The 13,676-nt window shown below is 50.2% G+C and overlaps 1 protein-coding gene across 1 annotated transcript in view; it reads right to left on the bottom strand.

Moving 5' to 3' along the window:
- SYDE2 (synapse defective Rho GTPase homolog 2) overlaps positions 1 to 4,460 on the bottom strand; it is a 211,187-nt gene extending 206,727 nt beyond the window's left edge. Inside the window, exon 1 of the mRNA XM_063939297.1 lies at positions 4,359 to 4,460. Within this exon, the coding sequence (XP_063795367.1) occupies positions 4,359 to 4,460 (102 nt within the window). The remainder of the gene's footprint in view (positions 1 to 4,358) is intronic.
- Between the last annotated feature and the right edge of the window lie 9,216 nt (positions 4,461 to 13,676).

Raw genomic sequence — 13,676 nt, 5'->3', positions numbered from 1 at the left:
TGCAGCGCAGCGATCAGGTCACTACTGCGCATGCACCGCAATGCGCAGGCGCGCCTTACGGTTACGAAGCGGATTGTTGGTGTGCACTGGTTCTAGCGCAGAAACCATTCGCACAGCCGTTCGCAAGGAGATTGACAGGAAGAAGGCGTTTGTGGGTGGCAACTGACCGTTTTCTGGGAGTGGTTGGAAAAACGCAGGCGTGTCAAAGCGTTTGCATGGCGGGTGTCTGACGTCAATTCCAGGACCGGACAGGCTGAAGTGATCGCAGCGGCTGAGTAAGTTCTGAGCTACTCAGAAACTGCAGAAACTGTTTTTGTACCACTCGGCTGCACAAGCGACCGCACACTTGCAAAGCTAAAATACACTCCCCTGTGGGCGGAGACTATCTGATCGCAGCGCTGCAAAAAATAGCTAGCGAGCGAACAAATCTGAATTAGGCCCATGGTTTTTCTCATCTGCTAACAAATTTGCTGCTGCGATCAGATCTGAATTAGGCCCTTAGAGTGCCATTTCTCATACAATATTTGCAGCTAGGTCCACTGAAGACACCCGTTTTCAGGCGTAAACCGCAAATATCATGTATCGCCCATGTAAGAAGGAGGATCACAGCAGGATCACTCTGGTATTAGATGCTCTGCATATGCAGTCATTGGTAAATGTGCCCCCTATTCTTTCTGTGGGAGTCTACAACCTCCTGCTAAGGACAGGGTTAATTCCTGACATATCTCTGCACACACAGCGCAGCTGCACAGGTGGAGCACATGGGTGTGACTGACTGGCTGGTGAGTGCTTGGGGAGGAGATATAAGTTCTGTTCTTGTGTTTGGGTCGGGGTGACTACAGTACATTGTCAGGGTGGTGGGAATACTGTTTTTTGGTGTGATGCGTTTGTGTCCGGCCTCTGGGGAATGCTGGGGGACTTGGGCCTCATCCCCATCTGTACCACCAACCATAGGAGCCAGCTCCGTAGTGGACTGCTGATTGAATACGGGATCAATGTGCAGAGGGAGACTTGTCTATGATTGGTGAATATCTCATGCAGAACATTGGTGTGCCTGTACAAATGGCGGATATTATTATATTCTATGAGAAATGCGGTATTGGTACAACGGAACACATATATATTATCAGCAGACGTGATGCCGGCTGTCACTATACCAACAGTGGCATTCTGTCTGTCGGAATTCCGCTGTGCTTACCGTGCTTCAGGCCCGGTGGCTTGCTCGCCACAGGTTATATTCCCACGCGATTGGTGGCGTGGATCCACCAACCGAATGGGAATATCCTTTGTTGGTTGGGATTCCGACCGTCGCCATTTCACCGGCTGCCGAGATTCTGGTGCATCCCGGTACAACAATGTGTGTGTAATATATAATGTGTCACTGTGGAATTCTCTGCACCGTGCATCCTACATTGCTGGCCCCGGGATCCGGTCCCTAGGCTGACAAGACTTAGGTCGACAATGTCTAGGTCGACCACTATGGGGCAACAGTAATTAGGTCGACAGGGTCTCTAGGTCAACATGTTCTAGGTCAAAAGGTCAACATGAGTTTTTATAACTTTTTTTCTTTTTTTCAACTCTTTTATAATTAACGATCCACGTGGACTACGATTGGGAACGGTAACCTGTGTCCCGAGCGCAGCGGTAGCGGAGTGAGGCAACTTGCCCGAAGCATGGCGAGCGAAGTGGTCACTAATTGGGGTTCCCGGTCACTCTATGGAGAAAACTACACCCAGTAGCAGCTCTTGCCACGGGCAAGCAGGACTTTTGCCCGGGGCGCCGCCGCCATGGCAATAGCCACTACTAACTAGGATGGCGGTGGCGGTGGTGATGAAAAGGTCCTCTCCGCGAAGGGAATCTAGACGCACAGTGCGGTAACGTCTAGTTTCCCTTTGCGGAGAGGACCTTTCTGTGCGGCGCTACGGGAGAGACGTCATGACGTCTCTCCCATAGATCAGGGGAGCGGCGCTGGCGGCGGAGATGGAGTGCAGTGGTCGGGAAGCAGGAACGGGGCTGGTATGTATTTTTTATTTTTTTACTAGGGGCACAGCTACTGGTGGGCACACTAAGGGGGGCACAACTACTGGGGCCACAACCAATGGGGGCACAGCTGCAGGGGGTACAACTACTGGGGGCATAACAGCTACTGGGGCCACAACTAATGGGGGCACAGCTGCAGGGGGCACAACAACTACTGGGGGCATCACAACTACTGGGGGCATCACACAGCTACTGAGGGCACAACTCTACAGGGGGCAAAACTGACCATGGCCCTTTCCTATGAAGCCACGCCCCCCATTTTTTTACGCGCGCCTGCATCGCGCACTAACCCTGTTTCACCATCGGTGGGGGCGCCAGAGGAAACTTTCGCCCTGGGCGCCACAAGGTCTAGAACCGGCCCTGACTACACCAATTTTTTTAATTTAAAAACTCATGTCGACCTTTTGACCTGTCGATCTACAACATGTCGACCTAAAAACACTGTCGACCTGTAATCCCTGTCGATCTAGTTACTGTCGACCTTCCATACCACACTCGCTGGCCCCATGTTACAGCATTAGACATTGTGCTGGGGGCGCGGTAGGGCCCAGGGGGGCTTACAGCCATACCCCTGAGTATACATCAGCAGAATTAGATTAGGAAAGGACGATATGTAAATGAGATGACGTGATTATTACGCCGCGCTGCAGAAGGTAAAACTCCTGGTTTTCATTTTTTTTTTTTTTTTCCATTTTCCAATCTGGGCGAATATTTAACATTCTATTCCCGGATCCACATCAAAACAAGTCTGTCTTCAGACGGGGGAAATGTGAAGATCATTTAGCACCATCCTGAGCGCACTTTGATCTAGATCCCACTTGTCAATTAAACAGTTTGAGTGTGAGCCAGGAGAGCGGCGCCCGTCCAGCGCAGAACAAGCTGAAATAACACGATGAGAAGCAGAAGCTCTGCAATCCCAATAAGAACCTCATTATAAATCTGCTCTCTGTATATTCTCAGGGATAGAACCTGGATCCTTGTGTGTAATTATAGATCTCCATATACTAGGATATATCTATATCACATAGTGTGCAGAAAGAACTAGGAATTGCGCAGTAGAGCTCGTTTACAACCATTGAGGCCGTTGCAGAACTGAACACAAGTTGGTTTTGTGGACAAATGTAATATTTTAGCGCTGCGCAAATGACCAGAACCGAACATAAGCAAGTATGGGCAATGTGTCTTGCGCTAATGGTTGGTGTACAAATAGAATGTTTGTTGGGGGTCAGTGTCGTGGCCATTGTGAGTACACTGCAGTATTCTATGCGGCCTGGCTTGCCTCATATACTGTGAAAACATCCCTCCCAAAATGGCAGCCGCCTGAGAGAGGATAGTGTTTAAGGATGCTAGAGAAGGCGGCAGCCATTTTGGGAAGGACATCTCATAGACGGAGCCCGGAGGGAGCAGGAGGAGGCAGAACATGGCACAGCAGTGCTGGTGATGCGGGGACGGCGGCAGCGGGGGGGAGCAGGACACAGCATGAAACAACTCCTTGACAACGAGCAGGTTCAGTGCCAATATTAAGTGCTGCATGGTGTTAGGGGGCATTACTGTGTGGGACATAAGTTGCAAGGGGCATTACTGTGTGGGACATAAGTTGCAAGGGGCATTACTGTGTGGGTCTTATTATAGCGCAAGGGGCATTACTGTGTGGGACATAATAAGGTGCAAGGGGCATTACTGTGTGGGGCATAATAAGGTGTAAGGGGCATTACTGTGTGGGGCATAATAAGGTGTAAGGGGCATTACTGTGTGGGGCATAATAAGGTGTAAGGGGCATTACTGTGTGGGGCATAATAAGGTGTAAGGGGCATTACTGTGTGGGGCATAATAAGGTGTAAGGGGCATTACTGTGTGGGGCATAATAAGGTGTAAGGGGCATTACTGTGTGGGGCATAATAAGGTGTAAGGGGCATTACTGTGTGGGGCATAATAAGGTGTAAGGGGCATTACTGTGTGGGACATAATAAGGTGCAAGGGGCATTACTGTGTGGGGCATAATAAGGTGTAAGGGGCATTACTGTGTGGGGCATAATAAGGTGCTAGGGGCATTACTGTGTGGGGCATAATAAGGTGCAAGGGAAACCTTCACATAACAGGCCAGCGTGTTGCGCGTGCCCTTACATAGGTCACGGACCCAGCCTGGCAGCGATAAGGCCTCACTACTGCTCCGGGTAAGGGGCAAATTTAGATTTTCAAACTTTTTGAAAACAATACAGAGTCTGGCGTCTTGTAGATAATGAAAGTGCTCTGAGATGGATATTTTCCTGTATACATTTGTCGCTTACACAAAGCCTGTACTCCTCAATTATACTCACCTTCACTGGGCCCTTCATCCGGGCATGCTGGATCTTGTAGTTCAACGACAGCTGACGAGTAACTGTCTGCATTATCCCAGGCGACACATTGCTTTGCAGCATTGTAGACTGAGGGCCTAATTCAGACCTGATCGTAGCCCTGCAAAATTTAGCACAGCTACGATCATTCACACTGACATGCGGGGTGACGCCCAGCACAGGGCTAGTCCGCCCCGCAAGTCAGCCCCCCCCCCCCACAGAAATACAAAAGCATCGCACAGCGGCAATGCTTTTGCACTTTAGGAGTAGCTCCCGGACAATGCAGCTTTTGCGCACTATCCGGGAACTACTCGTCGCTGCCCGGGTCGCAGCGACTGTGTGTGACTTCACGCAGTCGCAGCGGCCCGCCCCCCCGCGTGGTTCGGCCACTCCTGCATTGGACAGACCGAGCCCACAAAACAGCGGCCAATGCCGCCATGCCACCCCCTCCCGCCCAGTGACCGCCTCTGCCTGTCAATCAGGCAGAGGCAATCGATAGGCAACGATAGCCGTCGGCTGTCAGCCATGCGCCGGCGCACTGTGGCGCTGGCGTATGCATACTTCTGACCTGATCGCCGCATTGCGATGAACGGCAGCGGGTGATCAGGTCAGAATGACCCCCTGAGAGACGTCCATCTTTATTTTGAGAACATGTAAAAATTGGGTAAAGCAGCGTCGGCGGCCTGCGGGCTTTCCCCTGTCTGCGGCAATCTGCATGCAGCTCTCCATCAGATAACAGCACATTCCTCTCCCTGCCTGGGGGGACTGCACTGCTATTCCCTGCTGGGAGTCAGGCGCTGAGGGGTTAATCACAGATAATAAGGGAATGTGAAAAATGCATAGAGGAACAGGCCAGATTACAGACAGGCTGGCAGAAGGGAACAGGCCAGACTACAGACAGCCTGGCAGAGAGGAACAGGCCAGATTACAGACAGGCTGGCACAGAGGAGCAGGCCAGACTACAGACAGGCTGGCAGAGAGGAATGGGCCAGATTACAGACAGGCTGGCAGAGAGGAGCAGGCCAGATTACAGACAGGCTGGCAGAGAGGAATGGGCCAGATTACAGACAGGCTGGCAGAGAGGAACAGGCCAGATTACAGACAGGCTGGCAGAAGGGAACAGGCCAGACTACAGACAGCCTGGCAGAGAGGAACAGGCCAGATTACAGACAGGCTGGCACAGAGGAGCAGGCCAGACTACAGACAGGCTGGCAGAGAGGAGCAGGCCAGATTACAGACAGGCTGGCAGAGAGGAACGGGCCAGATTACAGACAGGCTGGCAGAGAGGAACAGGCCAGATTACAGACAGGCTGGTAGAAGGGAACAGGCCAGACTACAGACAGCCTGGCAGAGAGGAACAGGCCAGATTACAGACAGGCTGGCAGAGAGGAACAGGCCAGATTACAGACAGGCTGGCAGAAGGGAACAGGCCAGACTACAGACAGCCAGGCAGAGAGGAACAGGCCAGATTACAGACAGGCTGGCAGAGAGCAGCAGGCCAGATTACAGACAGGCTGGCAGAAGGGAACAGGCCAGACTACAGACAGCCTGGCAGAGAGGAACAGGCCAGATTACAGACAGGTTGGCAGAGAGGAACAGGCCAGATTACAGACAGGCTGGCACAGAGGAGCAGGCCAGACTACAGACAGGCTGGCAGAGAGGAGCAGGCCAGATTACAGACAGGCTGGCAGAGAGGAACGGGCCAGATTACAGACAGGCTGGCAGAGAGGAACAGGCCAGACTACAGACAGCCTGGCAGAGAGGAACAGGCCAGATTACAGACAGGCTGGCACAGAGGAGCAGGCCAGACTACAGACAGGCTGGCAGAGAGGAGCAGGCCAGATTACAGACAGGCTGGCAGAGAGGAACGGGCCAGATTACAGACAGGCTGGCAGAGAGGAACGGGCCAGATTACAGACAGGTTGGCAGAGAGGAACAGGCCAGATTACAGACAGGCTGGCAGAAGGGAACAGGCCAGACTACAGACAGCCTGGCAGAGAGGAACAGGCCAGATTACAGACAGGCTGGCAGAAGGGAACAGGCCAGATTACAGACAGGTTGGCAGAGAGGAACAGGCCAGATTACAGACAGGCTGGCAGAAGGGAACAGGCCAGACTACAGACAGCCAGGCAGAGAGGAACAGGCCAGATTACAGACAGGCTGGCAGAGAGCAGCAGGCCAGATTACAGACAGGCTGGCAGAGAGGAGCAGGCCAGATTACAGACAGGCTGGCAGAGAGGAACAGGCCAGATTACAGACAGGTTGGCAGAGAGGAACAGGCCAGATTACAGACAGGCTGGCAGAAGGGAACAGGCCAGACTACAGACAGCCAGGCAGAGAGGAACAGGCCAGATTACAGACAGGCTGGCAGAGAGCAGCAGGCCAGATTACAGACAGGCTGGCAGAGAGGAACAGGCCAGACTACAGACAGCCTGGCAGAGAGGAACAGGCCAGATTACAGACAGGTTGGCAGAGAGGAACAGGCCAGATTACAGACAGGTTGGCAGAGAGGAACAGGCCAGATTACAGACAGGTTGGCAGAGAGGAACAGGCCAGATTACAGACAGGCTGGCAGAGAGCAGCAGGCCAGATTACAGACAGGCTGGCAGAGAGGAACAGGCCAGATTACAGACAGGCTGGCAGAGAGGAGAAGGCCAGATTACAGACAGGCTGGCAGAGAGGAGCAGGCCAGATTACAGACAGGCTGGCAGAGAGGAACAGGCCAGATTACAGACAGGCTGGCAGAGAGGAGAAGGCCAGATTACAGACAGGCTGGCAGAGAGCAGCAGGCCAGACTACAGACAGCCTGGCAGAGAGGAACAGGCCAGATTACAGACAGGCTGGCAGAGAGGAGAAGGCCAGATTACAGACAGGCTGGCAGAGAGGAGCAGGCCAGATTACAGACAGGCTGGCAGAGAGGAGCAGGCCAGATTACAGACAGGCTGGCAGAGAGCAGCAGGCCAGATTACAGACAGGCTGGCAGAGAGGAACAGGCCAGATTACAGACAGGTTGGCAGAGAGGAACAGGCCAGATTACAGACAGGCTGGCAGAGAGCAGCAGGCCAGATTACAGACAGGCTGGCAGAGAGGAACAGGCCAGATTACAGACAGGCTGGCAGAGAGGAGAAGGCCAGATTACAGACAGGCTGGCAGAGAGGAGCAGGCCAGATTACAGACAGCCTGGCAGAGAGGAACAGGCCAGATTACAGACAGGCTGGCAGAGAGGAACAGGCCAGATTACAGACAGGCTGGCAGAGAGGAGCAGGCCAGACTACAGACAGGCTGGCAGAGAGGAACAGGCCAGATTACAGACAGCCTGGCAGAGAGGAACAGGCCATATTACAGACAGGCTGGCAGAGAGGAACAGGCCAGATTACAGACAGGCTGGCAGAGAGGAACAGGCCAGATTACAGACAGGCTGCCACTGTGTGACGGGTAATCAGAGGTTGATGTGTGGTGGTGAATATCCTTCTGCTGATATATGTGGTATACAAATAATAGTGTTACGTTGTCTGTACTGTCATTTAGGGTTATAATTTGCGGCTGCGGGAATACAGGATTGGCACTGATTCCTTCCATGTGATATGAATACTTTACAGTACATAGGAGACCTGCAGCTGCTGTGTAACTACTAGTCCCAGCCTCTGGCTGGGAGGGCATGCTGGCATTTCTAGTTTGACAACAGCTGAAGATAACGTCTGTTCTTCTAGCTCAGCCTTTATCGGGATCCACACTGATAGTCATTTACCAATGAAGGAAAATCCCCATTTACTCTGTAGTTCCGATGCAGTCGCCTGATTCCATCTGTCCCAATTACTGTATTTCATCTTATTTATATCCCCGAAATGCAGCGATTTCTTATGGCGGTACCCAGGGCTGCGCAGGTCTGGCATCCTTTTTCTATTTTGGACAAATGTTTCTTATAACGAGGTGCAGAAACAGGAAGAAATCAGGGGCATCCATCTGTGCCTATGTAACGGAAATGCTGGAAATGATGTATTATGCACTGTATTTATGAAATAATTCCCCCGTACTTCCTCCATCCGGGAAAGCATGTAATACAGTAACTAAGGGTGTGCGAGCCGTGCCCCGGGCGCCCCCCCCGATGGCGCCTGTATTTGGCTTGTGGGGTGCCTGGTCCGGGCCCCTCCACACCATGGACACTCCCGAGCAGCTCCCCTTCAGTTCCTCTAGGATTACCAGTCAGGGAAATCGTCAGGTTATATAGCTTCCAGGTCACCTTAGTCCAGCCCCTTTTTGTGTCAGTCGTGGGTGTTAGGTGACATTCTGTCTGCATTCATTTATGTGTCACATCATGAGCTGATCTATAGGTGCAGGCAGGGTGCATGGTGCACACAGACACCTGGGTCCCAGGGGGGTCCACACCGCTACAGGAGTCACTGGGAGATTGGCTCTGTCACCATTAACCCGGAGAGTTCTGCATGTGCAGTGCACTATGGAACCGAGCCAGAGTCTACACAAGGCCGATGGATAGAGGGGGGCTCACCGGGAGATGGCACACATGATCTGCCCCCGCCATCAGGGTAACCAGGCGAAGGGTTACAAAGACCAGCGACAACATGTCACTACTCTGTGCATTACACACAGTTCAGACCTAATAGACAGTTCTGCCCTTCAGTGCGGGACCAGGTGTGTAACCATTAAATCCTCTATCCGGCCCACGTGTTGCACAGAGAGGGGAAGAGGAAGCCCCGGGATATAAAGGACAGGACATAAAGTCCCCCTGAGATCGCAGCCCAGGCTCTGCAGCTGCCGAGTCCTTACATCAGTAGCGTGAATTCTGGCTGGAGCTACTTCTGTGACCCCAGGTGTACATGAGCCGGATTCTGATTGGGGAATAAAGTATGAAAGAGCACGGAACTGTGCACCTGGGCAAGCCACGCAGCACTGCAGGTGGGGCAGATTTACAATGTGCAGAGAGAATAAAGTCCCCCATACATCAGCAATCACAACAGCAATTTGCAGATTCTGAGATTTTTTCCCAGATGTAAAGATTCCCCAACCCACCAATCTGTGCCCACACATTATAGATATTACACATTACAGATATTATATATTACACATTACAGATATTACACATTACAGATATGTGTCAGTGATCACAGATCAATTTCAACAAACACAGATCTGCCAATCTGGAAAGACTCATTAGTTTACAAGAAGCGGTCTGCAGATCTGCTGATTGTTACCATACACCAGCAAACTACATTCCCAACTCATCTGTGAAATCCAATATGTTGGTCTACCTCATAGGTCTGCAAACTCGGTCCTCAGGACACCACACAGCACCATGTTTTGCAGGTCTCCTCACAGAATCCCAAGTGAAATAATTAACTCCACCTGCGGACCTTTTAAAATGCGTCTGTAATTAATACACCTGTGCACCTGCTGGGTTACCTGCAAAACATGCACTGTGTGGGGTAATGAGGACCGAGTTTGAGAACCTGTGGTCTACCTGATTTAACAATCCGAATCGAATCTTTGATCTGAATCCGCGATCTGTGAGCTCCATACATTGCAGATTGTTTTGCACAATCGTCTGCAAAGTGCCCCAATCGATTGCTGATGTATGGGGGCCTTTAGGGCTGTGTACACACTAGACGACTCACAAATTATGCAATGTCGCCGGCGACGGGACCCAATGCCGACTTGCCAATGCTGTCAGAGACGAATGACGGCGGGGGGTGTGGAGGCCAAGCTGTATTCGCTCGCTGGCGTTGTCGGGCCTGCATGCAGCACCGTCTGAGGATGTTGCAGACGATGTGTGGGAGGACGCATCATCAGCGACATATTGCAAACACACTGGATGATATCGTGAACGATGTGTCTGAATCGGGAGGGGCGTGTCCAAACTCAGATCTACATTGCAGTGTGAGAATAAAGCTGCCCAGTATGTCTGGGCTACATGCAAAAGCATCCAGTATTTGCCCTGCATGCAAAAAATGTATGTACTTGCCCCCCGTGCATTGCAGCATGGTTTGTCCCAGGACACAGTTACGTGCTCTTTCTGTATTCCCAAATCAGAGTCAGGCCCTATGTGTGACTGAGTAGGGACAGCTTCCCCGTGGACATTTCCCGACACTCACCACCAACCTGCGTCTGTACAGCGATTGGCTGGAATCCCCTCATAAAGAGACCAGTAGTGCTGGAGCGACGTGTAGAGATGATGACCTACAAGAGAAAAATGAAAGGCTTGTTCCCCATTCAGACATCTTTCATTTATTGATGCACACCTTCATGCAACATTTCTCCCTTCACACTTATGGATTATTTCTGTGTTTTTCAGCAATGCCTATATATCAGACATACATACAGACAGATTTGTTTGTTAGTAGATTCTGCCTCTTTTCTGCATACAATGCCTAGAGATGAAATGAGCTGTGTCATATGCAATGTATCCGTTCCTGGATGCTACAAAGGTCTTAGTGAAAAACACAGACTGTGAGGTACCTGGGAGCTAGAGCTGGTACTCACTAGGTAACCCGGGACACTTCTTACACTTCTTCCTTGGAATAGGTGTAGGTAAATACTTGCCTTTATCTTGTAATATAAATGTTTCATCCCCATGGTGTCATTGCTTATGTTACAGGGATTCCACGTTGCCCCTGGCCAGTATGTTAGTGGGCTAGCCAGTACAGATAGGGCTAGGTTCTGCTGTTGCCAATGGGGCAGAACTGTGCCAGCGTGATATAAGTTACATCACCGCCGCTGGGATATATGTACAGAGTCGGAATCACTCACCATAATGTATAATACATATTACACCGACACATAATTATAATAGGATGACACGTTTGCCGGCACAGTGTACACAGTGGGAACAAGGCTTCATTTGCACAATAACTTTTCCTTATGGCAGACAAAAAAAAAATGTGTAAGAATATTTCCTTGACATTCTTGAAGACAAAAAAGTATTTTCAAACCTTCTGCAGCTGTTATTTGTAGAATGGCGCCAAGTAAACGCACATTCCTTATCTCCCGTGAGGGCTGTGAGAAATACACTTTTCTGCTTCAGTGCCAGAGCAGCGGAGAGGAATGACTGCGCCTGAACGGCCGGCTGTGGGAAACGTTCCTTGTGTATGTGCAGAACAAATAACACACAGAGGCGGAGGCAACACAGTATTCACTAAGGTGCAACCAGCACAAACACACTCACAATGGTGTCAGACGGGGGAGGCCGCACACAGGCCGCATGGGCATTATGTTACACTCCAAAATGTACAATAGCCACAATTGCCTGTCGACACTTGAACAATGTCAGTATAATAACTGTCAACATTGTGGTGTCAACCTTTTCACTACATCCCCACAGAAGCATCTCTGAACATACCAACAGTTTATGTGGGAATTACAGGAGTCATGCCACTACACTGACCACTGTCCGTGACCATAATACATCTATTACACCCTATACAGACATAGGACACTACACCCCCAACATGACCTGACCACTGGCCATGACCATAATACATCTATTACACCCTATACAGACATAGGACACTACACCCCCAACATGACCTGACCACTGGCCATGACCATAATACATCTATTACACCCTATACAGACATAGGACACTACACCCCCAACATGACCTGACCACTGGCCATAATACATCTATTACACCCTATACAGACATAGAACACTACACCCCAACATGACCTGACCACTGGCCATGACCATAATACATCTATTACACCCTATACAGATATAGGACACTACACCCCAACATGACCTGACCACTGGCCATGACCATAATACATCTATTACACCCTATACAGACATAGGACACTACACCCCAACATGACCTGACCGCTGGCCATGACCATAATACATCTATTACACCCTATACAGACATAGGACACTACACCCCCAACATGACCTGACCACTGTCCGTGACCATAATACATCTATTACACCCTATACAGACATAGGACCCTACACCCCAACATGACCTGACCACTGGCCGTGACCATAATACATCTATTACACCCTATACAGACATAGGACACTACAGGACACTACACCCCCAACATGACCTGACCACTGGCCGTGACCATAATACATCTATTACACCCTATGCAGACATAGGACACTACACCCCCAACATGACCTGACCACTGGCCGTGACCATAATACATCTATTACACCCTATACAGACATAGGACACTACACCCCAACATGACCTGACCGCTGGTCAAGACCATAATACACCTATTACACTCTACACAGATATAGGACACTACACCCCCAACATGACCCGACCACTGGACATGACCATAATACATCTATTACACCCTATACAGACATAGGACACTACACCCCAAACACGACCTGACCACTGGCCATAGCCATAAAACATCTATTACACTCTATACAGACATAGGACACTACACCCCCAACATGACCCGACCACTGGACATGACCATAATACATCTATTACACCCTATATAGACATAGGACACTACACCCCCATCCCCACATGATCTGACCACTGGACATAGCCATAATACAATTCTAGTTAGAGAGCCCAATCTTTGGCGGCTAGTGTTAAATACAGAGCCCAATCCTTGGTGGATAGTGTTAGTCACAGAACAGAATCCTTTGTGGTTAGTGTAAGTTTCAGAGCCCAATCCTTGGTGGCTAGTGTTAGTTACAGAGCAGAATCCTTGGTGGCTATTGTTAGTTACAGAGCAGAATCCTTGGTGGCTCGTGTTAGTCACAGAACAGAATCCTTTGTGGTTAGTGTTAATTACAGAGCCCAATCCTTGGTGGCTAGTGTTAGTTACAGAGCAGAATCCTTGGTGGCTATTGTTAGTTACAGAGCAGAATCCTTGGTGGCTAGTGTTAGTTACAGAACAGAATCCTTTCTGGTTAGTGTTAGTTACAAAGCCCAATCCTTGGTGGTTACTGTTAGTTACAGAGCAGAATCCTTGGTGGTTAGTGTTCGTTACAGAGCCCAATCCTTGGTGGCTAGTGTTAGTTACAGAGCAGAATCCTTGGTGGATAGTGTTCGTTACAGAGCAGAATCCTTGGTGGCTAGTGTTAGTTACAGAGCAGAATCTTTGGTGGTTAGTGTTAGTTACAGAGCCCAATCCTTGGTGACTAGTGTTAGTTACAGAGCAGAAGCCTTGGTGGCTAGTGTTAGTTACAGAGCAGAATACTTGGTGGCTAGTGCTAGTTACAGAGCCCAATCCTTGGTGACTAGTGTTATTTACAGAGCAGAATCCTCAGTGGCTAGTGTTAGTTACAGAGCAGAATCCTTGGTGGCTAGTATTAGTT

Source organism: Pseudophryne corroboree, chromosome 9 (genome assembly GCF_028390025.1).
Source record: "Pseudophryne corroboree isolate aPseCor3 chromosome 9, aPseCor3.hap2, whole genome shotgun sequence".
NCBI classification, from domain to species: Eukaryota; Metazoa; Chordata; class Amphibia; order Anura; family Myobatrachidae; genus Pseudophryne; species Pseudophryne corroboree.
The sequence above is the reverse complement of the archived record's forward strand: the minus strand, read 5'-3'. Positions and strand labels throughout refer to the sequence as shown.